A 26,514-nucleotide genomic window follows, 5' to 3' on the forward strand; every position below is an offset into this window, starting at 1 on the left:
GCATTGCATTTACATATGTATATTATAATATAGACACAAGCGGGCGCTTCATATATTCAACTGTTTCCACCCACACATTTCTATAACTACAGTCTTTTAGCATCCAACTTGCCTCATGCCATACTTCGCGCGCATATACACCGGTTACCGGTCGCACTAATGCTACTCCACCAGCCACCCAACAAACAATTGACATCCACACAATCCACCACCACCGACTGCTGAGCACGCGTGTGTGTATGCATGTGTGCTTATTTGGTTTGTATTTCGTGGTAACTTCAGCAACGCAACGGTCGCCATACACTTTGCCAACGCTGAGAGTTTCAGTGACGAGTTGATGTTGGAGAACAACATGTGTTAATAAATTTAGTGTGTCGGATGTGTAAAACGGTCTATATACGCGTGTGTTGCTCACTTCAAAAGTGTTTCTTTTAGTATTTTGCGTATTCTATTAATGTACGGAAGTCGAAAATTTATTGTGCTAGCGCGGATGCGGATATGTGAAAAGTTCTAGCTGGGAAATGAAGTGAAGCTGAGCTGAGAAAATGTGGGTGCGTTGCGTGTACTAATCGTTGTTACGTTCGTGTGGTCGGTTGTCGTTACATTCGCGTTTCCTCGCAGTGGCTTTCTTGTTGATTTAAATTTGCATAATTTACAGAAATTTGTGGCTAATAAATTGTATTGGTAAGCATTAGTACTAGTAAGGTGCAAGCAAAATGTGTGTGTATGTGTATATGTAAAGCCGCATAAAAAATTAAAAATGAAAAGTACCCAGTTTCTGTAGAGGCAGCGGCAGCACGTTATGACTGCTGCAATTTTAAGAAAAAGTGAGGAAGTGACGAATCAAAATTTGCAGCATCCAGTGTAGTTTATCGCACAATAATAGCAAATGGGCAGAAAATAGTGCAGTGCGTATATGTACATATATATTTGTTAGAACTATTATATTTTATAGTAACATATATATATATGTATATATATTTGTGTCAAAATTCAGCAGCTAATAACAACAATGACAATGGATATCGGTAAAATACGCATAGCCTTGCAATAACAATGCTAAGGTAATACAATAACAGCAACAATTGCGCGAGTGCCTTGTGTACATAGTATGTGTGTAAATACCAGGCCGACGAAATGGCTCTATACACACAGGTGAAAATATGCGTATGTACAAATGTTTGCGCAAACTATTTGCTTATTAGATTCTGCTGTCTCGTTCAAAGCCATCACTCAAACGAGCGAAAGCAATGTGTATTTGTGAGTAGGTGCGTTAGTCCCTTTGGAGTTGACATTTATTTACATGCGTGCGTATGTACATACACACGAGTATGTATGTAAATATGTATTCATATGGGAGTTGTTGAGATGTTAGCTTAATCTTTTTTGTTTCAAGAAGTGGTTGCGTGGTATTTTTACGCGCGATGCGCAGTGAGTTAAGGATTTAGTACTCACTATTTGTAAATGAATGTTGATTGCAAAAGAAGCTGTGGGAATTAGCTTTATAAACCATATGTGTAAACACAAATACTAATGCAGTTTTTAACTGCACGCAATAAAATGTTTGTTTGTTAATTAAAAATATGTTTTGTGTAAAATGGAAATATATACATACGTGTGTATATAAATGCAGATTTGTGTAAGTTTGTGTGCTGAGCGTTGTACCGGCTTTGACAAGTGTGCACGCTGTTAATACACAAAGCGACGCATTCACATGCGGGTGTTGATAAAGTGCGTTCACAATATATAACAGCCATACATACATACATATTTATATAGAAAAAGTACGGATGTACATGCAATATATGTATGAATACATAGAAAATATTAATAACAATATGTATGTATAAAAGCCCGGTACACATATGTATGTACAAGCACAACTACATACATGTATGCATGTACGTATGTACAATAAAATCAATAACTACTGGTGATAGTAATAGCAAAAATATAATAAAAATAATATAAAATCACAAAAGAAAATAAATAAAGTGGAAATAAAATATGTATGTGTACATATGTATGTATGTGTTGCACATTCAATTTGTGTATGTTTACTTATGCGAATTTTGCAGACTGATACACAGCTGCTGGCGTACTGATAATAATGTGCGAAAAATTCTATCTGTTGGATCATGAGCAGCGAGTCCGGCAGGTACTGCTTTGAATCTGTACATACATATATTATAGATTTGTGGTTATATGAATAAAAAAAGAAATATGTAAGCTCACTTATTTTGGTTTGCTTATGGGTGCAGAGTTTAGCAGAACTCCAGCGTTTAATATTTTGAAAATAAGGCGTAAGCGAATGGACCAACACCTGAAGACAAAGTGATTTGAGCTCTATAAACTTTTTTTTGTATGTGGTTATTACTAAAGAATTAAATATATTTTGAAAATAAGCATATGTTATAGTGCCAGCGATATCAATGCTTAAACAGAATTAAGAAAAATTTAAGACTTGCAATTGGGAATGGAAAAATCTAGTTTTTGTGAAATGCTTTGAAAAATAAGTAAAAATTGATTGCAGATTATCAAAATTAAATTAAATTTTATTACTTCAAGACTATGCATAAAAATTATAAAATAAACAAAATTATGTGAAGAGTATAATTTGAAATAATAAAAATTTTCAAAACCATGCATAAAAATTTTAAAATAAACTAAATTATGTGAAAAGTTTAATTTGAAATAATACAAATTAAACCAACTGCTTAAATATTTATAAAATGTATTACATATTTTATATTCATAAAATATATTTCTAAATACTTTATTTTACTTTGCACTTAGTGCTTTGAGTGCGCGATTATTATTGTATATTTTAAGGTTCTGCTTTTAATTTTTTTTTTACATATAAGTTAGATAAAATTGGGAATGTTTTTTTAAAATAGAAGCTTCAAACTGCCAAACAAGTTCGTTTAATTCGTACGTGATTATTTCCGCTACACTTAAATACATATAATATGTTTATATCTTAAATATAATATATTTTTATCGATTTACTTTTTAAAAGTTATCGATTCGAGGTTTCAGCAGTTGGTATAAGGACAAATATTTACATACCACAATTAAAAAGCATAAGAAAAGAAATATCTAAGAACAAAACAAAAAAAGAAACCACCACAAGTTATTTATTATACATACATACATACATAGTATGTATATTCATTACTTGAAAAAGTTATCACTTTTCGCAAGTATTGTATTATAGCATATTTGATTTTTTTTCTGGCGAAAGTGCAGTGTTGTGTGTGGGTGTTTTTGCGAAATAATGCAGATAAAATTAAATATTTTAATGGTGGTTCGTGTGCACAACAACGTTTCGAGAAAACATATATGTATATGTGTAACTTATTTAAATAAGTGTTGGAGCGCAAATAATTTTTAGTATTATTTAAAATATATTGTAAATAAGAAATAACGAGTCAGCTGGTGGTTAATGTTGAGCTCGAATAATATACATACATATGCACATATGTACATACATTAACATATATACATATTGTATAAATATTTAATAAACAAGTGGCATTGAAAAGCGTTCCGCGTAGAACAACAAAGTGTGACAGCTGGACACAAGTCGGTAAATACTTTTAGAAGCACTTTTATAGCATGTACAAAGGCACAATTATTTAATAATAAATTTTTTTCTTACAAATGTGTAATCAAACAGCTTTGCGGGCTTAGAACAACACAAAGTTGTTTGCTAAAACGTCTGGCAGTGATGGTTTTGCATATACACGTGCAATTAATCTATAGCTCAGAGCGCTGTCAAGAGCTGGAATAAACTGAAATTTAATTTCAACCATATTTATTAATTGATAAACTATGATAGAACAATACTAAATATTGGTAAAGCTTGGAAAAAAAATTAATAAAATGGTGGTGTAAGAAAGATGCAGAAATCTTAAAGTTGTGATATTTTTGCTTCTTTTAAATTAATAATGCTGTGTTGACATATCTCAAAAAGTGGCATTATAATTGTTGTTCTGATATTTTTTTATTTAATTTATTTTTTGGTTTTTTTATTTGTTTTTTTTTTTGGATGGATGAATTTTTTTATAAATAACATTTATTTATTGTGTTTTGCAGTTAAAAACAGTTCAACGAAGAAGTGGTGAACATAAGTAATACAAACAAAAAAATTTAGGAATAAAGTTTTAAGCAAGTTTTTGAAAAAATATATAATATATAATATTTCGCGTTCAATGGCGCCAGTGCTAATTTCTCTCTCGTGAATATAAAATATGTAAATGTATGCGCAACAATATATAAAACACAAATGAAGAAAAGAGAATCATTTAAGTTTAAAAAAGAAAAATAATTAATAACGAAACTAAAAAAAAATATTGCAAAATATGCTGATTAAAATTAATATGTGAATTTGGACGGCTAACACAAAATTACTAAAAAAAAATTCATATATTCAACATATTAATTTTATATATGTAAGTAGAAATATATGTAAATATATCAAAAATATTTCTAGTGAATATGTGTGTGTATAAATAAGTTGACAAAAAGTAACAAAAATCTGAGCTTCACAACAAAAATTTAATGTTAAATGAATAATAAGTAATGTCAAGCTTTAAAACTAATATTTGCTTAAAAATTTATCAAAAATCTGCAAAACCAGCAATAAAAGTGTAATAATTTATACTCAAGAAAAAAAAATGTAAATAATCACAGACAAACAAAATCTGCGCTTGAGATGCTTTTGGTGAAGTGATTGAACTCAAGCAGCTATTTTTAAACCAACATGCTTAAACGCGAATTTGCATAAGCTTATACATACAACATTAACGCATTTTCCGTCAGCGATTTGGAAAATCCATAAAATCGACACAAATACACTCAAACAAGTCTCAGTAAACAACAACAAATCACCAAACGTCACACTTGAAAATAGAGAAAAGTACAACAACTGAATCACTTTATGAAAACTCAGATTCAAACCAAAACAAAAGCAATTTTATAAAACAACAAAATACTCTTCATACAGCATCCACAACTATATAAACACGTCCAGTGCATCTACCTTACAAAAAACGCCCGTTTCCATCCTCTCAACCGTCGTGCTCACACTCACAAATCGGCAGGAAGGAGTATGAGTGCAATAACGCGCTTTTTCTATAAATATCTGTATATCCTTGCAATCCAACAAGCTGCGCCAAAATCAGCTATATGCTGAAACAAGTGTTCGAAGTAAACAAAACGTGTTCAGAGTTGAGTGCGAAGGACACGTAGCGTACGTGCGAACAAGTGGAAAGTAGTATAGTGATAGACAGACAGAGAGAGAGAAAGAGAGTGAGAGATTATCAAGTGTGGTGAATAAAAGAGAGCGTACAAGTGTAGTGTGGATGCTAAGAGGCAGCGTAGAGCGTCAGGACGAAAATTGAACCCTTTGCTTGAGGAAATTGCGACGAGAGCGCGCTGTTTCAAGAGTAATAACAACAAATTTTGCAGTCACAAGATGGGACGTCGTTCTTTTAATCGCGTCTGCGCTATAAATTATCCAAGTCGGGTGGAGGGTTGGTTGGATGTTTGTGGTGAGTACAAGAAATAATTAATAATATGAAAAATTAAATTAATTAAATTTTAAATAGTTGTTGTGGAATATGTGCAACAAATAGTAGTTGGTATTCTATGTTAGAGAGATCGGAAGAAAATTTTTATTTGTGTGATTTCATTGCTTCTTTGCCAAGTTGTTTTTTTTACACCTTTGAACATCAGTTAAGCGTTCCGAAGTTGCTGTCGAAGAGAGGATTTCGTATAATAATTGCGAGAAATAGCAACTGGCTTGCTTTAACTACAAGCAGGTATTTTAATATTGAAGGTCTTTTTCTGAATAGTCCAAGTAAGGTGACATTTACCGCTACTTGGGTCCTGTTTAAATATATTTGTGGGTTTAAAAGTTGCTTAAAATAAGGTTTGAAGTAAAATCGGTAAAATCGAAAAATTGTATTATCGAGAACGTCTTCTTTAAAGTTGTTAAATATGCTTAAACGGCTTAATCAAGTTTATTTTAGCTCCTTACAATTGGTGTCCTGACTTTTTTTGAGATTTTTCACAACTTATTTAAAAGTTTTCTTTCTAAAAAATTTTGCAGAGATAATCAGTGCTTTTGAGTTAAATGTGGTTTTCGAGAAATTAATTCTCAAAGCTGCTGCTGGAAATGTTCACGCGAGGAGGCTAGAATTAATACAGAGATGCTTAAAGTTTTTCAAAGGTTTATAAAAAGTTTAGAGCTGTTTTTTAGTAGGATTTGTCTTCTATATAAGCTTAAGGTTATGTGGCCACTGCAGGGCTGCTTTCTTAGTCAAGGTAAGGGTCATTAAATAGCAATAGAACTGCTAGTCGGGGTTATTTTGGGGCTCAATTTCATATTGATCACAAACTTTGAGCTGTATTAAGTTAAGCTTCTTGCTATCTTAGCTGTCATAATATATCTAAATTAAAGTGGGGCTTTCCATATTATTGGAAATAATTAATGAAATGTGTGTTATTTGGTTATGCCACCGCGCTTGCGAATAATATCAAGATTGATCTGTAACTCAAATAAACACCACTTGACGTCCAGCCCTTGTGCGGCCTGCCATTGAATCATCAAAGCGCTTGCATACATAAAATATTTACAAAATATTTCCTACTTAATCTTAGCACAAAAAGGGATGATTACTACAATATACACGTATCCACCTAAGTACGAGCGAATATGTATGAGAAACAGCACACAAAAATAAGCAGACCTTCTGCGAGAGACCATGTAAGGACATAATGCGCTTAAGAATGGTGGGAGGCTGCATGTTATGGCGTCATTGCAATAAATTAAAAACCAAGATAAAGGGAAGTAAGCGTCAGAAATCGGTTTTTACGGTTCGTGATGTTGCATTAAAATGTGCAAATTTAGTGAGCGAGATAGCAAAAAAGCAAGGATTTTGTTGCAGAACTGGCTGGGAACATACATATGCATGACAAGATGTCCTTAAACGGATTTACTTGATTTAAAATAAAAAAATAAAATAAATTGAAATGAAAATCAATAAAACACAAAAACTTGTATGTGAACCCACTGTAAGCATGCTTTTTGTCGTCCATTTTTGAAATAATGCTTTTAATTTCCTACATTTTTGTTGCCTGCGAAGGTCCTTCCCGTAAAAGCTTCCACCCATATAAATTGATGTTTTCGTACAAACTTGTTTGCTAATTTAGTCCTCACTGCACTACACTTGCCCGGCTAAATTGCTAGACACGGCAATAACGCAAAGGAAATAACCGCAAAATTATGTGGCGATTAAATGAAACGTGTGTCATAAATACAAAATATTTGTTTGCTGCATGGAATTTAAATGAATCATTTAATAAACTGATATCACGCGCCATACAGTGGTAGTTTGATTTCGAGAATTTTTGAGAGAACACGCCACATGTGAAATACTTTCATGATTGTGTTATACAAACAAAAACAAGAAAAAACGTTAACTTCGGTTATACCGGCGCGATAATACCCGTATAAAAACAATCCGTAGAAGAACTTGATTTAGATCGATCAGTTTGTATGGCAGCTATATGTTATATTGTTCTGATCTGAACGATTTGTTCGGAGATTACAGTGTTGCCTTGGACATTAATCTATGCCAAATTTCGTAATTAAATCTTGTCAAATAAAAAAGTTTTCGATACAAGAACTTGATTTTGATCATTCAGTTTGTACGGCAGCTATATGCTAGAGTAGTCCGATTTCGACGGTTCCGACAAATGAGCAGCTTTTTGGGGGAAAAGGATGTCTGTATAATTTCAGATCGTTTTCACAAAAACTGAGTGACTAGTTCGCGTATATACATACAGACAGACATATTGATATTGCTAAATCGTCACGCTGATGATTTTTATATATTTATATATTATAGGTTTTCCGAAGTTTTCTTCTGGGTTTTATAAACTGCGTGGAAAACTTAATATACCCTGTTCAGCGTATAATGATCATTTGTGCGATCGCCACATTACCTTAAACTTTATGGAGCTCAAAAAATTCACAAATTAGTGCTATACGTGCTGCATTAGTAGATATCAAAAATTTAACTATTTCAAAGTTCCCTTTTGGTTGACCATCGTAGTTAAAGAAATTTGTTTCGGTAGAGAGTTAATTTCTTGGCAAAAGTAGATATTCGAATGCACTCTTAGCTTCATAAATCTTAGGTATATAGATGCATATATAGACGATACTAAGCTGCCTATAAGCGGCGATTTTTTGGACTGAAATTATGATTGCTTAAAACTACACTTTCGGATAGTTTATAGGCATTTAGAGCTGCCTCTAATAAGGTTTTTAGCTTTTCAAGGCATGCTTACACAATATTCAATCCCCCAAGATCTTTGGTGTAGTGGTTTCGGTAGGCAATTCATACTTTGACTTACTCATCGTAAATATATGCTTCCAAATATATAAAGTATAGACGAGACTAATCTCTCTACACGGTACATAATTTTTAGAGCTGTGGTTTCTGCGCTTTTAGCTCGCTCCAACAAAATGTTTAGGTCATCAAAGCACGCTCTAACATATTTTATATCATAGACATATTTTCTTCGTTTGCATTTCGACAATATTGAGAATCACATTGAGATCAAACAAGTTGCTCAAATCAGATTTTCTTGTTATTTATCTACCAAAAGCTGTTTAAATCAGCTGTCTAGCATGAATGAATTTGTTATAAAATGTACATTTGCGTTAAAAAACTAATGAATAGAAGTTTTCAACAAAAAGAGAGCAACAAAAAACTGTCACAACAATTCTTTTACCGAATCCGTGTTCTGTTGTCGGCGTCATTTATTATGTTTACTCTTGCCTAATTACTAATTCATACTCTGCTGTACTCTTTAGAGCATTCCACCTAAGTCATTAGTGCAATCTATTCAAATTCATGACACGATTTCTGGTTTTTTGGCAAACAGTGCAAACAACTTTTACCAGAAGCGTCTACCCGTACTGTCTTCTGTGTAAATTTGGAAGCGCAGAAAAACGCTACCAGCAATAGCAAGAAACAGTTATCACATATGGGAATATGTCTAAAATAAAATATTTAAACAGAAAACTGGCAACTTAGTAAAGTAAAGAAAAGCAAAGAGTGCGAAATAAATTGCCTGCGGCTAGCGACGGGCGCGAGGTAGCGTCAATTAAAAAGTTCGATAATTTAAACAATTTAAAACCTGTTGCTTAAACTGGCTTTCAAGTTGACGCTAGACTGAATATGTTGTTTGTTTGCTTTTTTTAAAGTAAACTTAGCAGCGCTTAATATTTTTTATATATTTCAATTTATGTAATGAGTTGTATTTAGTACCCTTTACAAAATTTTGAATTTTTATTTAAGCTAACCTCATTAATGTTAGTGAATAGCAATAACCATAAAGTTTTATGTATGAATGATTCAAGTATTGTAGTTTTCAAATTTTTACTTATAGTAAGTTTTTTGCTATATACGCATTTTTCATATCTATGAAGCTATTAAGGCACTGACTCTCCGAGTTTGACTATCATTCGAAAAAAACTTGAACATCGATACTCTTTAGCTAAATCTAAATCTCGAGTCAATATTTCGATGTTTTTGTAAATTCACGACTCTTTGCAGAGTCTTCACAGGTATATAGCGCTTTGAGTTTACAGCCAACTCGTTCGGCTGATAAAAAGCGTCTGAAGTTTGATTGCGACAGACTACCACAATTCTAGTCACTACTTGTAGTCTTAATGCGCTTTTTTCAACTTTTGGGTGCAGTTAAGAAGGCATTAGTGTCCGCGCTAAAACAAACTCGGTACTTTTAAGACACCTTATATAATTTTTTAAATTTTAGAGCACCAAATCACTTAAATAACATGAGCTGCCATTGAAAAACCTCAAAGTTTAATTATTGCGAGTTATAATTTATGTCAAAGAAATTGATTAAACTTATTCTTCCATTCTTTACTTTCTAAATAAGAACCTGTTCAGGGATGTAGTTTACTTTCACAGAAGTACGCACAAAACGATTAAAAAAACACTAAACCAACTTCTTCAAATACCTTTCAAAGTAGCTGTAATAAAATCCATGTGTAATCAGCTGTGTTATCATGTCTAAGTGTATACAGGTAGTAGGTGACTTGTTTAGGTCTCCCTCCTAGCGCTGACAAGTAGGAAGTCAAAAGGACCGCCAGTCATGACATTTATTATGTTTATTATTAGTGTCAGCATGACATGCTGATTTTGAGTGTGGATAGGCGGTACCAACCCTAAACAATTAATGACCTAGAATAAAGGTGTGCAACACATGACTGGAGAGAGTAGTTAAGAGCCAAAGCGTAGATGCGTTGCGCATATGGGCAAGGGAAAGCGGAAGTGATGGTTTAAAGTAAGTGTAATTAATGTTGGAACGTCAAACAGTAGATACAAAAAGTGTAACAAGTGAATTTCGGTACACAACTTAAATCAGCTAACAAAGTTACTTAGTCATATTTTTTTAGTTTTTGATTGCTCTTGCTTTTGCGATACATATCAAATTACCAGAATAGCTTACAACCACAAGACGGAAATTCTGTTGCTAGAACTTATTGCATCATTTATCAAAGTGTCTAGAAATTCAAATAATCTTCTGAATACACTAATTACCAACTTTAACTTATCTTTTGAGGCGCTTAATGTGTGTCTGAAAAGCTTTTATTATATTACAAGCTTAGAAATTAATAAAAACGCCATTTTGATATGATAGCTCGTTAGTAGGTCGTTAAAATTGTGATTTGGTAGATATTTGGTGATAGATTTTGATAACACTTTCAGCTTTCAGTGCACTTGGAGCCTATCAGGTTTCTTTCTACATAGTTTTTAGCGGTTATATATTAAGCGCAGGTGTTCTATGGTACCACCTGTCAAGGGTTTCATAAAAAATTATATGCTGCGACACATAATTAGGGTATTAAAAATAAAAAAAAATAATCGATTCGTCTAGGGATTGCTGAAAGAGTCGAAGAAACATAATATTGTGAATATTGATTGTGTTAAAAAAAGCCTGGAAATTAGATGAAATTTGTAACTGTTCTGAAGAGGTTATGAATGCAAGAATTGAAATCGTTTCGCATTTCCCGTACGAGTGATTAGTATAAGCGCAGAGTCAACACGCTAGTTTTGGTATTTTCCGTATTTTAAGACCATCAACCAACGGAATTTTTAGAATGCTCCAAAGCTTATTGAAAAAATTTAGTTTGGCAGCTATAAATTGAAGGTTATGAAAAATTTTTTGTCGGGGTACTTACTTACGGTAGACATTTAAATAGCAGAGCCCGCTCCACAATATTACGCTTACCATGATTGCATAATGTCACTAAAGCTGGAAGCGCCATTTACTGCTAGTAGTGCCTCTCCTTTCTCTTGAAAGACCTGGCATAGTAGGGTTTGATTACTTTTCGGGTTTGGAATCTAGGCAACCCGAGTCAGCTGTAGAATTTTACGATGCTGAAACAACAGCACTGACATACTATTTTCGCTCAAGCCACATTATATAGGGTGGCAATTCTGTCGAACAACACAGTTGATTTCTGAACTAGTCCAACGGTCTTGACTAGCCTTTCGGTTTTAATGTGCTGATTACACTGCACAAATTTTGCAGTTTCTCGACAAAACATGTTCGAAAGTGAGAGACCCACAATTTTTATTTGAGCTTGCGTACCCAAACCCGTTGGTATTGTGAAAATTTTGGCGTTATTGTGCCATGATATCGTCTCGTTAAAATTTCTACCAGTTCAATGATATCAAGCAAATTAATAAAAAAATATAAAATTTAACAAATAATGAAGTGCCAAAGTGTTGATTAGTCATAAATCTTTTAGCTAGTACCTTTTATCTGTAGTAAACTTGAAAGGTAAAGTAAAATTGTGAAGTGACATAGATAGAGATAGGAATATAAATACAGTCTCTACTAAAACAAAAAAATAACATCCGCGCTTTGTCTGTTTGTATGGTTTGTATGAATTATGAAGGTTGTCGCAATGGCCATAAAAGCTGATAAACAAATATTTACACTTTTTACATGGGGTTCATAGAAACTTAACTCTTTTGTGGGCAAACGATAAGGTTTATATAAATATCAGTAAATAATTATCACCATTATCTGTCATGTAGTTGACTATTGTTATTGTTGTATCGCTTAAATAAATAAATAATTGTTTAAAAGTCATAAAAATCTGGTGGAAAATATACCATATAGAGACATTTACTTACTAGAGCAACGACTGTTAATGAAAGCAATACATTATATGCTATATTTATACTTTATACTTACATGCATTTGTAATGACCATATTTAATTATCGCTACATACTTACATATGTACATATATAATTCTAGTCTGAATTTTGTATTTGTAAATGAAATAATGAGCGCAATGCTCTACAAAACAATGTTTAGTATTTCTTGGAGATTTCTCTTGAATTCACTATGTATGTATGTGTTGTTCTTTTGTTGATAATATACTTGGCTAGTTATTGTTATTAGTTGTTGTTATTATTAAGCGATTTTGTGATATTTTGTGCTTAATTTTATTTAACTAATAGGGAAGACGGTTAAAAAATTGTCAACATTTGTTTAATTTCTTAGTAAATTAATAAGGTCTATCTATCCTACACAAAGTTTAGACTTAAATGGCCATATTTGTCCCGGCAAAATCCGTGAAGGTCATTTTTTTAGTCTTCGATAATTTCCATATTAAAATTCACTGAAAATCTCGCCATATAATAGGTGAGAGAGCAACACAATTTTATTCAACTCATTCTTTTTTTTTTAATTTCTAAGCCCGGGACGCTTAACTCAGAAACCGGACTGTCCAGGCCAAACCGGGACGAATGGTCAGCTAAGTTTAGACAGATTAACTGTCTCGCCACTCCAATTTCCCATAGTCTCTTATCCTCTACTATAAAATTCTGTTTTACAAGTTCATATTTTCACTACAGTGCATCATTAATAGTGCCTAATAATTCTTTCATCCTCGAAGAATATTCTAACGTCTTGTTTACTCACTAATGATCACGTAGAATTTTACTGCAAAAATCTTTTCCACAAGTTCACGTTTTCGATACAGGGTATCATTAATTGTGTCCAATAAATATGTTATTTCATCCCGCGGAGAATAGTCTAACATCTAATGCTCCAACTATTAATAAACTACTGCGGAGGTTTACCACAAAAATCTGTTCCAGCAGTCCATATTTTCACCGTAGGATATCAATAATTGTGCTTAATAATTATTTCTCCTTTGAAGATTAGTCTAACATCTTATACTTCAACTGTTAATAAACTCACGCGGAGGTTTACGTTAAAAATCTGATCCACTAGTTTCACACAGTTCATATTTTCATTGCAGGGCTCCATTGGAACATTGAAGTGTGTACTAAATACATATATATTATGTGTATGTAATAAATGAGTGCTCGACACTGTTTCTTGCCTCTTGTCTTGATAAAAGCTGATTCGCACATTTTTGCCGCTTGTTGTTGTTATTGTACAACTTGATATTGTGCAAACGCTCGTAGACATTGTGGGAACAGCAATGCGTCCATTACAGTGCAATACAATAGTATAGAATAGATAAGAAACAATAACAAATAGTAAATAATAATTCGAAATGAAAAAAAAATGCATAGAAAACATAGTGAAGTTGTAAAAATTGCATTTAATTGCATTTTATAAATTATACAGAGCATTAACAAGTTAGTTCGCTTTGTCTTTCACACCACTCTGGCAACCTTAAATGCTGCCCTCACAGCATGCGACTGTTTGTTACTCTAATTATTGTTCTTAGGGAAAAATTAACTTTAATTAAATGTCATGCCAACATGCGGACATTGCGCTCATTTTTCGTTCCCATGCTGCATACAACTCTGTCATTGTCTCTGACTGTTTCCAATTGCTGACATTTCCGGATACCGCATTTGTCTTTGACAAATTGTTGATAGGAAGCGAAAAGATGAGATATAAAATACTAATGGTAATTGCAATTTAGTTCTCCCACTAAGCGTATTGCAAATAGGAACAATACATTCAGAAGAGAATTGTACTGATTGCAAAGTCTATGACTGAGACTGAGACCTTAGATAAACTTTTTTTTACTGAGGCATTGTTATTAGATGGAAAGGTGGACTTTATGTTTGAAGCTTATGTGCTTGATATTTTACTAGGCGTTAGACTGAGTTAGCCAACATCAAGTAAACAATAAATTTCCTTCTTCAATACTTATTAGCTTCAATTGAGTGCGATAGCATGATTTTTGTTTTGATTTCCATCTCTCTTTTGAAAATATTTCTAGTAGTGGAGCCACTTGTGCTCAGTTAATTGCCTAGTGTGTCGGTTGTAATCTGATTTGTACCTCTACTACGAATTTTGAATCGATTTTTCTACTATACTTTGAAACAATTTTCTAAAGCCCAGTGAATTCCCCACTTGTTTGTTCTTGTTTGTTCTTAATAAGTTTGGTCCAGATAGACTACGCACTTTTGAGTCTACTTAACAGAATAAACTCATTTAGGTACCAAATGTCGATGTCTAAGAGCTGCGAACGTTAAGTACAAACTATCATTTCCAACGCTGAAGAAAGAAATATCCCCATTAGGGAAAGGGGTTTCCGTCTTTCGGTACGCAAAGTCAAACCTTTAGTGTCTGATTGATAAGCAAAAATATTTCTTTAGTAGTCATCAGTGTGTCGCTGTCGACTCATACCCAATAAATTCCTCCAATGCGGTACTCGAATAAAAGAAAATATTACAAATAGTAGCGAATAGGCCACCTTGCTCAAGGTAATAAACTTTTTTACACTCCCTTACAGTTGTCAAGCTTTCTAATGACATTACTTCTATTGAAAAGTTATCAGCTTATCGTTTTATTTGAAAGATCGTTTTACTTGAAAGATAGTAGTAATAACACTATGAAACAGTGGTTTTGTTTTATGAAGTTTCTTACGCGGTTTTGTATGATTTTGTCACGCTGATTCCAAATCTGTAGTCGACCCTGATATTGCTCTTCTATAGTGCGAATATCGTGTTGAAAGCGTTCTCCTTGTTCTTCTGATCTGAAGACTTTTTATTTCTTAAAAAATTTTGCACAACTCAAATAAATTCAATCCAAGCAGATTTCTTCTTATCTGTCATACAATCAGTAAAATGTTGGTCCTTCAATAGTTCCCTGATTTGAGCACTGTTAAAAATGCCAGCTTTAATTTTTTCTGTGCTCAATTTCGGAAATATTTTACTGATATATTTAAAACATTCCTCATCCTTATTTTTAGTATTTAGAAACTGTGTTACCAGACCTATAAAAAGGGAGTAATATAATGCGATCTCTGGCTACTAGAGGGGCATTCTTCATAATTCATACTTTCCGGCACTAAATTCACTCCCAAAGGCCCAACTTTTTCCCATATCCCATAAGCAAATAAAACAGGTGTATTTGGTATATCTTGCTTGTTGGCTCAAAAAAAAAATTTACCATTTGATTATTGACGCATATCAGCCAGTTATGTTCCATGTATTTTATTCCCAAAGTATTCCAAATAGGCAATTTTTTTTAGAATAAGTCGCATTTAAATGGCATTATCTAAAAATATAGCCACCAAAATCTATTCGGATCATATAAGTTCTTCTTAATGTATTTGTATGAGTTTATAAACTTCATAAAAAAGTTTAATTTTGTTTACCAGTGTAATAATTTCCCACAAAAGATAAACATCAATCAGTACTTCAAAACTGCGATTTGATAAGTATTTAATTACCTAAAAAATAGTTTGATCATCAAATTAAAAATTACCGCGCAACTACAATTTTTTGTAATGACAATGACGACAGTTTTGACGCTCCTGCTTGACTAGCAACCGGTGTCTATGCGATACTTTCACAATTGCACGCACCTCAACGTTACGTCATTGCGAAATAGTTTGTGTGAAGCGTCAATTAGTTTGTAAATATTTGCAATGATGACGAAAAATTGCGCAAAGAAACACTTTTCACGATTTTTAAGTGAAACAAACAGTGAAAGTAAGTGTTCAACTCAAATGCTGCGACAATGCACAGAATGAACTCAGTCGTCAAAGTTAACGCCAGCGCCTAGACTACGTAATATTATTGTTATTGTTTGCATCGACAAAGTGTCACAACTATTGTACATACGCATATAAACCACTAGTTTAAACAATAGTTAACAGCATTTTGTAACAATACGATTATTTTCCGTTAAACATTATATACGACCAACTTAGTGTATTAAGTTTGTTTCCAGTAAGGTGCGGCTTCTGATGTTCGAACTTTCTTTATAACAAACGAGTGCGCGATCGGAACATCGTATTGTGGTCGTTATGTTCTTTCAAGTCATCGGGACTTCATTTCCATTACTAAAAAAATTTTTCATTTATGCCTTTATAAGTTGTACTTTTAATACTCTATTTAAGACTTCTTCTGTATCGAATTCATACAAGAAAACTCTTTATTTTACAGATACCTGTCCGTCTGTCTAGTCCCTCAGTTTATGAGATATCGATTTGAAATTTTACGCACGTTCTTTTCTTTTCAAGAAGCTGCTCATTTGTCGGAACTGCTGATATCCGACCACTATAGCATAGAGCTGCCATAGAAAGTCATCTATCAAAATCATATCTTTGTATGGAAAACTTTTTTATTTAGCGAGATATCTTCACGAAATTTGACATAGATTATTGTCCAAAGTAATAGTAAAAACTTAATATAAATCAAGTTCTTTTATCGAATCTTTTGTATTTGTGAAGCGTATTATAGCTTCGGTGCTACTAAAGTTAACGTTGTTTCTTATTTTACTTTGATTTGAAAAATTACAGATCTAGTATTCACTGAACTTTTGAAGTATAATTAGCTCTAATTAACACCGTAAAAAATGCATAAGAACATTTTAATGCTATCTACAAACTTTTAAGGCTTGGAAACAGCTTTTACGCTCCTTAATTCTCTAGAAGCTTACGATTTCTTTAGAAGCCTAAAACTTGTGGAGGAGGAGGCAATGCTAACCAAATAGTTGGTAGCACCGAATTTTTCATTTTAGGATTGCTTTCAGCGCTGGTTAGGTGCTTGCGCATAAGTAACTCTTCATAAAATAGTTTAGCAATAACGTCTAAGGTAAATTTCAGGTAGTTGGTCTTCTGTAATCTTTATCTTAGTTGAAGTTAATTAAGTTTTGAAAAAAAGATGACTTTCCTTTATATTCTCAGTTGGAGTTCATTGGATTTTGAAAAACAAAACTTATTCATCAAGAAACTCTCTAATACTAATAATACTAATGATACTGAATCTTGAGAGACTTCGTCGAGGTTAAACATACCTACATATATATGTTGCTGTGAAAGTGGCCGAGTCGACAGTGCTCGACCCGATGCACATTTGGGTCGATTACAATTAGCTGGAGCCGACTTTCCTGGAAACAGTAATGAACAGCAGTAAAAGTAGTAGCTGTGAAAACCAACGTCCCGACAGTTCTCGGTCGGTTATAAATCCACGTCGATGCCACTTAAATCGACCTGCCTTTCGTGGAAACAGTAATAAACAGTAGTAAAAGTAATTGCTGTAAAAACCGCCAAACAGTAATAAACAATGATCAAGCTATTGCGCTCGCTATAATATATAGTTATCAAGTTTGCTAGTATTAGTATACGCATGCAAACTAACAATCTGGCAACTACGTATTAACCAACAATTAATTATCAGCTTTTGTGATTGAAAATGTGCGGCGTTGCCTTTGAAGTGCGCGGCAACAGACCGGCAAACCAATACGTGCTGCCACTACACACACAGGCAGTGAGTGTAGGCTTGAAATGTAGAAAAAAATGTCAGCTATAACTGTAAATGCTAGCCAATGGGCTTGGCGGCAGTTTTCGCCATTTTTAAATTTTACTGTATTTTTGATGCGTTTTTATTTTGTTATTTTACGTTAAACGAACTGTAATAAAATTATGGGTTTTTATAAAATAATTATTTGGGTGAAATCGTGTGCGCTTTTAGCTGTGTTTGCTACAATTTTTCGCAGAATTTTTATAAAAAATTTTATAATTATTTTTTAATATATTTATACATTTTTTTACTATTTTTTTATAATTATTTTTAGCAATTTTTATTTCTTTTATTATTATATTTTTTGCCATTCTAAGAATTCTTGTGCCGCAATTCATATTTTATTACCATTCAGCGGTTGAATTCCAATTAAAAATGCTCCACTTTGATTTTATGATGCTTAATTCTAAAATAAAAGTCTTAAATTACGCTTCGAGCATGCTGTCTGAGAAAAAACCCAGACTACAGTTACACATGCTTATTTTAATGTCAAACGCTCATTAATGTCGTTCGTGTCTTTTGCGACCATGGAAAATTTAACACATATTCATAATAGTAAAAAAATTAAAACAAAAATACAGCAAATGTAAAACAAAAATATATTAAAGAATAAAAAAGTAAAAAAAAAGAAATATTTGAAAAAAGCATTACAAGAACTATTTCAAAAGTTAAATTTATACCAAGTATGAACGCAATGCTAAGTCGGTCGCTCCACAAAAATGACATGAAAAGCTGTGACAAAAGAACGAGCAAAAGTGAAAAAAATCTGTCATACCATATTATTTGCGCCTCCTCCTTTTCTTCTACCATTCCCTAGCATTGACAGCCGTAAAGTAGTGCAACATGCCAACACTTCTTTGCTGCCGGGTTTTCACCAATTTTTTTCTGTCTTAGCTCAGTTCTTATGCTGTTTCGCTACCACAAGCCGTATAACAGCAGTTGTCGCTTTGTTTTTTTCCACTTTTTTCCATTTTCCTATATTGCTTGTTGCTGTTTTTTGACACTTCATTATTGTTGTTAAGCTGCCATTGTCGGCGTTATGGTCTTGACTTGCATTAGCTACAACCCTATAACGGTTGAAATGGGGCTTAGGTTCTGCATTCTATTGAATAAGCTTATTTCTATTGTATGCATATTAGGGTGGAGCGAAAAAAAAATGTTTTTTTTTTGCTTAGCCTGAGGACATTTATATAAAAATTGCCGAATGTGACGGTTTTTGACTCAAAATTTATTTTAACGCTTAAGAAAAGCATGTTGCCTTTTAAGACTTTTTTTTAAAACTCCAATAATGACCACACAAATTTTTTTTATGTTGATAACTTTTAATTCGCCAGACAGAGGACACTCCACAGCTTCTAGAACACAATCAATTTTTTACGAAATTCAAATTTTAGCTCGAAAATTTACTTTAAAGCTGAGTGGGCCGCCTCTAGATGTTAAAAAAAAATTTATTTTTTGCCCAAAAATATTTTTTTTTATAATCTACAGATTTTACCCTCAGTCTAAGCAAAAAAAATTTTTTCCGCTCCACCCTAATGTAGTATGTGTACATATGCATTATATGTTCTTAGAAAGTATGCGTAGAAATATAATTATTTATGGCCTGCAGTTTCCCAGAATGATATTATTAAACAGGAATGCAAAGATTCTATAAAGCTTAACATACGAGTACTTATGTATGTATGTATGTATATGTACATATAATCAAGAATGTAAATATGAATCTTTTATACCAATAAATATTTTTCGAAAAATATTAAGAAAGTTTAAACTTTAAGCAAAATTTTCAACCTTAGAACCTTAAAAATGTGCTCCTATTTAGCCGTTGACTGTCATTAGATTGGTTAACATTCTCTCTTTGCCTCAATCTTTACTCTTTAGTAATGTTTTTTCTAAAAGTAGTATAGACAATTCTGCTAAGCATGTAGCTAATCTCAAATGTTTCCTTTTAGATCACTGCGTAATACCACAAATTTCAATGCGCAAAAATCGTTTCGAACTTTCAAAATTATTAAAGACCGCAAAATTTAATCGAGCATCCATACAGTACGACCGAAAAACTAGTATATTCAGTCGTGAATTTTTTTTTGTGACTTCCAACTGCGACTTCGTGACCATCCCGCTTGAAGAGTCCAGTCAATGAGAAGGCAATTATTTGAAGAAATAACTAGTTTCCATAGAATTTCTACCATTAATATAATATGTTGTAAACGGTTAAGTTTACGAACAAATCGTTCGACAGCATTTTATAGAACATTCAATTTCCTAGAAAATCTACTAAAAAACTAAATATGTTTCCAAGTAGTTGGAAGCGATATACCAGGTGTGTTCAAAGAAAAAAGTGAATTTTGAATTTTTTGAAAAGTACTTATTTATTCATCAATATCTATTTTTTTCCCTTCAAAGTAATCCCCCTCGGTGCCAACGCTTTTTCCAACACTCTTCTCTTTTTCTAATTCTAACTTGATCTCATCGATTGTGGCAAAGCGCTTTCCTTTCATTGGTTACTTCACTTTTGGGAATAGGAAAAAGTCGCAGGGAGCCAAATCTGGTGAATACGGTGGCTGAAGCATGATTACGGTGAAATTGTTTTTACTGTTTCGATGTTTTTTTCGCTTGTTGACGTGGTCGCTCCTCCAGGATGCTTATCGTCATCAATATCTACTAGGCCTTCTGTAAAGCGCTTGTACCATTTATAAACACTTTTTTGAGACAAAGTGGACTCAAAAATCGAAGACACACAAAATCGTGACTAACCTTTTTAGTTGTCAAAAACAAACTACTAATCGAAATTGGCTTCTAATGCAGGCATATGATAAACATATGTATGTGTCCGATTATAACAAAAACAAAATATTGATAATGAAATGTACACAGCTTGCGAAAGATCAAAATTCACCTTTTTCTTTGAACACACCTCGTATGTGTTAAAATAGAGAACCGTTAGTCGGCGGACCTTGCCATTGCAATTAAGAGCTCATACGTGGAGAGCTCAACATGGAGGTGCCTATCAATTTTACAATTTACAGAGTACCAAGCGAATAAAAAACATTATTCTTTATTGACCCACCCTAATATGTGGTACATATGTATGTAGGTCAGGAAATAATGCCGTCTTTTGTTTGGTAGATTTGTAGAAATAGCAAAACATTACAGTAGTATATGGAATTTAAAAATGTAGAGAAAGAGAGAAAGAGCTCTCCATGCTATTTCAAAACTGTGTTCATATAGAAAAAAATCGACATTACTGATTTTCACATACGTAGTTATAGAAGTAAAGCAAAGAGCTTAAGGATCCTTCTTCAATATTGATCTATACATTTTCCAAATCTATCTGATTTATAGAACTAAGCAGTGCTTTCATACCTGAATTCTCTCGAGAGTGAGGCAATCATCCAAGAAGTGTTTGAGCGGCTCTCTCCTTTTTTCAAGGTAAGCGGGAAGCTTCGTATTTGTACTTAGCTTTTTGCTGGATTTTCAAAAAAGTAGCTCCGCTCTACTCTTTACAGCTCTTTAAATAACCGAACTCATTATTTCACCATTCCATCACAATTAAACGACAAATCAAAGCAAATCAAATAACATATATACACTCGGCAAACGAACGGTGCACACTATAAGAGGCAACCGGAAGCCAATAAAATTAAATGGCATATCTTTCAAACAACTATAAGCCAAAGAAAACAAAAGCATACATAAATAATGACCTTAGCAGTGGCTGACAGTAGTCAACGTGCCTTGGCTGTTTGTCTCCCATGTCACGCTATTATTAGCCGCGTACTGTGTTGAGCCCACCAAGTGTACATAGATATTCCTTTACAGCGTAATCTTCCCACTATTCGTTCATTCAGTAAATATATTGTAAGTATGAAGCAATCAAAAGTGTCGATGAAATGTGCGGTGCATGCGATATTGCACAGACATTTTCAAATACTCTCTATGGAGATGAAGTCAAGAAAGCGCCTTTGACGCGCGTTTCAATCGCCGGTGGTATATGCTTGAGTTATTTTGATTTGTGTGCACTCCTACACTCATTACCAAGTCTAATCAGTTGTGTGAATGCCGTTTGAAGTTTATGTAGAAAGAAAATCTCAGTGTGACTTATGCGCTGTAGGCGTTATAGGGACTATCATTCTTTGCTTTGATCTTAATATCTTCCATAAATAGAAATGTCACAATATAGTGGGCAATAGAAGTGTGTCAAGCTTCAGTGACGTCATGCTTTGCCGGAGTTTTTAAAAGCGTCGCTTTTTCTGTTAAGTTTTTAGCGGGTTTTATGCGTTTTTCTTATGTATTTGTTGGGCTTGGTGTCTCAAATACGCAACCGTCTCATGTAGAATTTTTTACTGATTTTTAATAATAATGTCGGTGCCATTCCAGTAGATAAACCAAGTGAAGTTAATCCCTTCACCAGTAATTTTTTCGAACCCTCTGTATAATCACAAAAAGCCGTAAAAGTACGGAATATATATAGAGTCTGCACCCATTTGTAAGGTATGTGACATATCGGGTTTTCCAATAGTGATGATATGATTTCTAAGTGTCGTTTCGGCGCTTTTAATATGCCATGATCTGTAATTATTATTTTTTCATTGTATTCAGTAATGTTTACATCAAAATAATAATTCAATTTTATTATCAAAATAATAATTTTCCAATTGCAACTCTTCGTGCACTTTTGTCATTTTATGGTCGTTATGGCAGTGGTTTTTGTTCTGCTGGAATCATCGGTCTCCACTTCTGAAGCTGAAGTGAAGCTTGTGACACCGTTACTGTCGATGGAGAGTGGTATAGATCGATGATAACCAACTTTTTATGGCCACAATTGGAAGAAGTTGATCTTGGCAACATCTGGTACCAACAAGACGGGGACTACGTGCCACACAGCACGTCCCGCACCGGATTATTGCGGGAAAAGTTTGAAGATTCGTTAATTACAAGAAATTGTGACTTTGAATGGCGTCCAAGAAGTTGTGATATAATATCATTAGACGACTTCTTCTGGAGCTATTTGAAGCCATTGGTCTTTAGCAATAATTCAGACTCTCTTCAAGCTTTAGAAGTCAATATTAAACGTGCTATTCATGACATACGACTTGATTTAGTGGAAAAAGTACTCGAAAATTGGGATCATCGAATTCGTTTCTGCATAAGAAGTCGTGTAGGCTATTTGAATGATGTTCTCTTCAAAATTTAATTGTATCGATTGTACTTCACATTAAATAAAAAACATTGGAATTTCTTTAATTTGCCTTTTTTTAAATCATATCGCTTTTATTGGAAAATCCTGGTCGAGATTAAAGAGCCAACAATGTGAAGGTCGCATGATGCCTATCATACATTACAAAATATTACAGTTATTACTTTCAATATTTTATTTTATTTTTAATCGTTCTCATTCAAATACAATTTTACCAACAGGGAATAAACATTAATTTAAAAACAATATCTAAAATTAAATTAATTTTCATTGTCTGCGTCCAGCTTTTTTAGCAGACTTTCTCCTGCTGTTTTTGCTTCTGTTACTCCTTTTGGCTTTGTTGCCCTTATTTTTTCGCAGTAAGACGTTAGCGCGTTTTCCTGAACGTTTTCCAGCGCGTTTTCCTGCACGTTTTCCTCTGCGTTTTCCTGCGCGTTTTCCAGCGCGTACACGTCGACTATTTCTGGTTTTCTTCCCTACACCGGCTCTTCTGTTACGCCTATTGCGACGACGACGTGCCAATCGACGAGAAGCTGCCGCTGTTGTGTTTGTTGCTCCTGTTGCTGCTGTTGCGTTTGTGGCTGCTGTTGCGTTCGTTGCTCCTGTTGCAGCTGTTCCGTTTGTTGCCGCTGTTGTCGTTGCTACTGTAGTGGTTGTTGCGTTTGCTGCTGCTGCTGCTGTTGTCGTTGCTACTGTGGTGGCTGTAGGAGTATTAGCCGCAGGATTACCACCGGATGATGAGGACGAAGAGGATGATGAAGGTTTACTTCCTGGTTTTCGGTTATCATTCACCACCACATTTACTTTTGTAACCTTTTTCTTGCAACACGAACCAGACGTACCACACCCGGACGGTTGAGGAAGGAAGAATATGGCGCTGGCGACTGATACCAAAACAATCAGTAAGAATAGTCTTGTAATCAACATTGTTAAATTGTTAGAATTGTTAAATTGTTAGAATTGTTAAAGCTTTGACTTGAACTGATAAAACTGAGGTGGCTACAAGTGTATTTATACCCAATTTCACCACAGAAATCGCTTCAGTTTCATAATTAAATATTTGCACTGCAAACTCAATTGAAGGAGACATTAAATAATAGCGTTTCGTTTTTTGTCAAATAAAAATTATTTATTGCATCTGCGCCCATATGTTTGAATGAAATAATAAAAATGTGTTTTTAGAACCTATGCAATTTGTATATTCCCGCAATATGTTGCATAGAGTTAAAATTAAAGTTCGTTCCCTTGAAGTTTATTTATTTACGAAACGTTGAATAATAATACCATTATTTTACACTAAATATAGGGCACTGGGTGTTACGACCTTCGTTTCGAAGCTTAAGATATTAAAAATATATATCATAAATAATATATATATTACGTTTTCAACTTAAATGCACTTCAGTTGAAATTTCACAATATATTTAATATGGATAAAACCCTCAACCTGTTAAAAATGTTTAACCTTGTTTTGTTATTAGTTGAAATTGTAAAACTTAATCTGTTAAAACATTTAAGTTGGGAGAGTGAATTGAGATGTCATACTAGTACAACTTTTTTATGGTGTTACCTTACAACCCCTGCCAATGTGGTTGTAAGCAAAGTCAAAAAATAATAATTCATTAGTACTGTCACTGTTTCATGACTGCTCATTCAATCTTTTTTTAGTTATTAGTCTTAAAGTGGCGTTACCACCGTTTTGTACTTCACGATAGAAACAAGTAAAGAAGGGTAAGTTCCTTACTTGTTTGGTTTGACTTATTATTATCGTGGTTTATGCTACGTAAAATTAAAGTTTGGAGTTTCTTGTAAGGCTACTTATAATTATTTTTCGGTTTTATTTCACACTTTATTCAGCTTGTGATAGGACTGATAAATTGAAAAGGCTGTACTGTGAACTAGACCCTCCCCTACCGTATTCAGAGCCAAAACGGAGCGACTTGATGTTGATCTTAGCCAAACGAAGCCAAATAGACTATGGCGTAAGCAACCCTGATTTAAATAACGACAAAAGGCCAAGTCGTCCAAAACCTATTAATCGTGCTGAATTTGTGGAAAAAGTCCATGAAGCTTTTGATATCAATCGACTTACTACTACGAGAATGTTGGCTGAGAGATTAAATACGAGTAATATATACTATTTGGAGAATTTTAACTGAAGATTTGGGTAAAAGATGGGTCTGTGCATGTTTGATTACACATGAATTGAATGAATACCACAATATTGTTCTTGTAGATCATTGCAAAGACAAAGCTGAAACTGCAGAAAATGATCCCGACTTTCTTAGTTCGATCATTACTCTAAATGATACATGGTGTTTTAAATGTGACCTCAAAAGTAAGCATTAATTAAAGTTCAAAGGCGAGCCAAAACCAAAAAAAATCCGTTTTCATAAGCCGCGAACACAGACAATGTTGATTCCTGTTTGGAAATCAAAGGATATTGCCCACACGATTTACATCGTTTGTGTAAAATAATTAGTCGCATTACACCAGAATATCCAGCAGGAAAATATCTGTTTTTATTGTACGATAATGCAGCACCTCGTAAGACAAAATATGTGAACGAGTTTTTGAAAAATGGATTTCTCTCATTAACCACCCTTCGTATTCACCTGTCGATCACTATGCCTCTATTTTCTATTTCTAGAACTGAAAACCAACATATGGTAACAGGAGCATTTTATGATGACATCGCTGCTATTCAAATAGAAGTAACCGACGAGACGAGGGTCATAACACTCAGTGCCCTATATTTCGTGCAAAATAACAGTAAATAAATAAACTTCAAGGGAACTAACTTTAACTTAAACTCTATGCAACATATTGCGCGAGTATACAAATTGCATAGGTTCTAAAAAACACATTTTTATTTTCAAACATATGGGAGATGCAATAAATAATTTTTATTTGACAAAAAACGAAACGCTATTATTTAATGTCTCCTTCAATTGAGTTTGCAGTGCAAATATTTAATTATGAAACTGAAGCGATTTCTGTGGTGAAATTGGGTATAAATACACTTGTAGCCACCTCAATTTTATCAGTTCAAGTCAAAGCTTTAACAATTCTAACAATTTAACAATTCTAACAATTTAACAATGTTGATTACAAGACTATTCTTCCTGGTTGTTTTATTATCAGTCGCCAGTGCCATATTCTTCCTTCCTAAACCGTCTGGGTGTGGTTCGTGTGGTTCGTGTTGCAAGGGAAAGACACAAGTAAGTGTGACCGTGAATGACAACCGAAAACCAGGAAGTAAACCTTCATCATCCTCATCATCCGGTGGTAATCCTGCTACCACTACTCCTACTGCAGCAACAAATGCGACAGCAGCAACAAACGCAACAACCACAGTAGCAACGCCAGCAGCAGCAGCAAACGCAACAGTAGCAACAGGAGCAACAAACGCAACAGCATCCACAAACGCAACAGCAGCAACAGCAGCAAC

General features: G+C 33.7%; 1 protein-coding gene and 1 long non-coding RNA gene across 5 annotated transcripts in view; both read left to right on the forward strand.

Moving 5' to 3' along the window:
- Positions 1-3,375: 3,375 nt before the first annotated feature.
- LOC138857574 (uncharacterized) lies at positions 3,376-3,911 on the forward strand. Its single transcript, XR_011396698.1, has 2 exons — positions 3,376-3,589; positions 3,680-3,911. It is a non-coding gene; the product is annotated as an uncharacterized lncRNA (long non-coding RNA).
- A 609-nt stretch (positions 3,912-4,520) lies between these two features.
- Positions 4,521-26,514, forward strand: part of raskol (Ras GTPase-activating protein raskol) — a 238,876-nt gene continuing 216,882 nt past the window's right edge. For 2 of the 4 annotated variants that reach the window (XM_070110496.1, XM_070110497.1), the window contains exon 1: positions 4,521-5,555. In XM_070110496.1, coding sequence (XP_069966597.1) covers positions 5,480-5,555 — 76 coding nt within the window. In that variant the 5' untranslated portion in view covers positions 4,521-5,479. The remainder of the gene's footprint in view (positions 5,556-26,514) is intronic. The other 2 variants (XM_070110498.1, XM_070110499.1) reach the window with 2 other exon arrangements.

Source organism: Bactrocera oleae, chromosome 5, assembly GCF_042242935.1.
Source record: "Bactrocera oleae isolate idBacOlea1 chromosome 5, idBacOlea1, whole genome shotgun sequence".
Classification (NCBI taxonomy): Eukaryota; Metazoa; Arthropoda; class Insecta; order Diptera; family Tephritidae; genus Bactrocera; species Bactrocera oleae.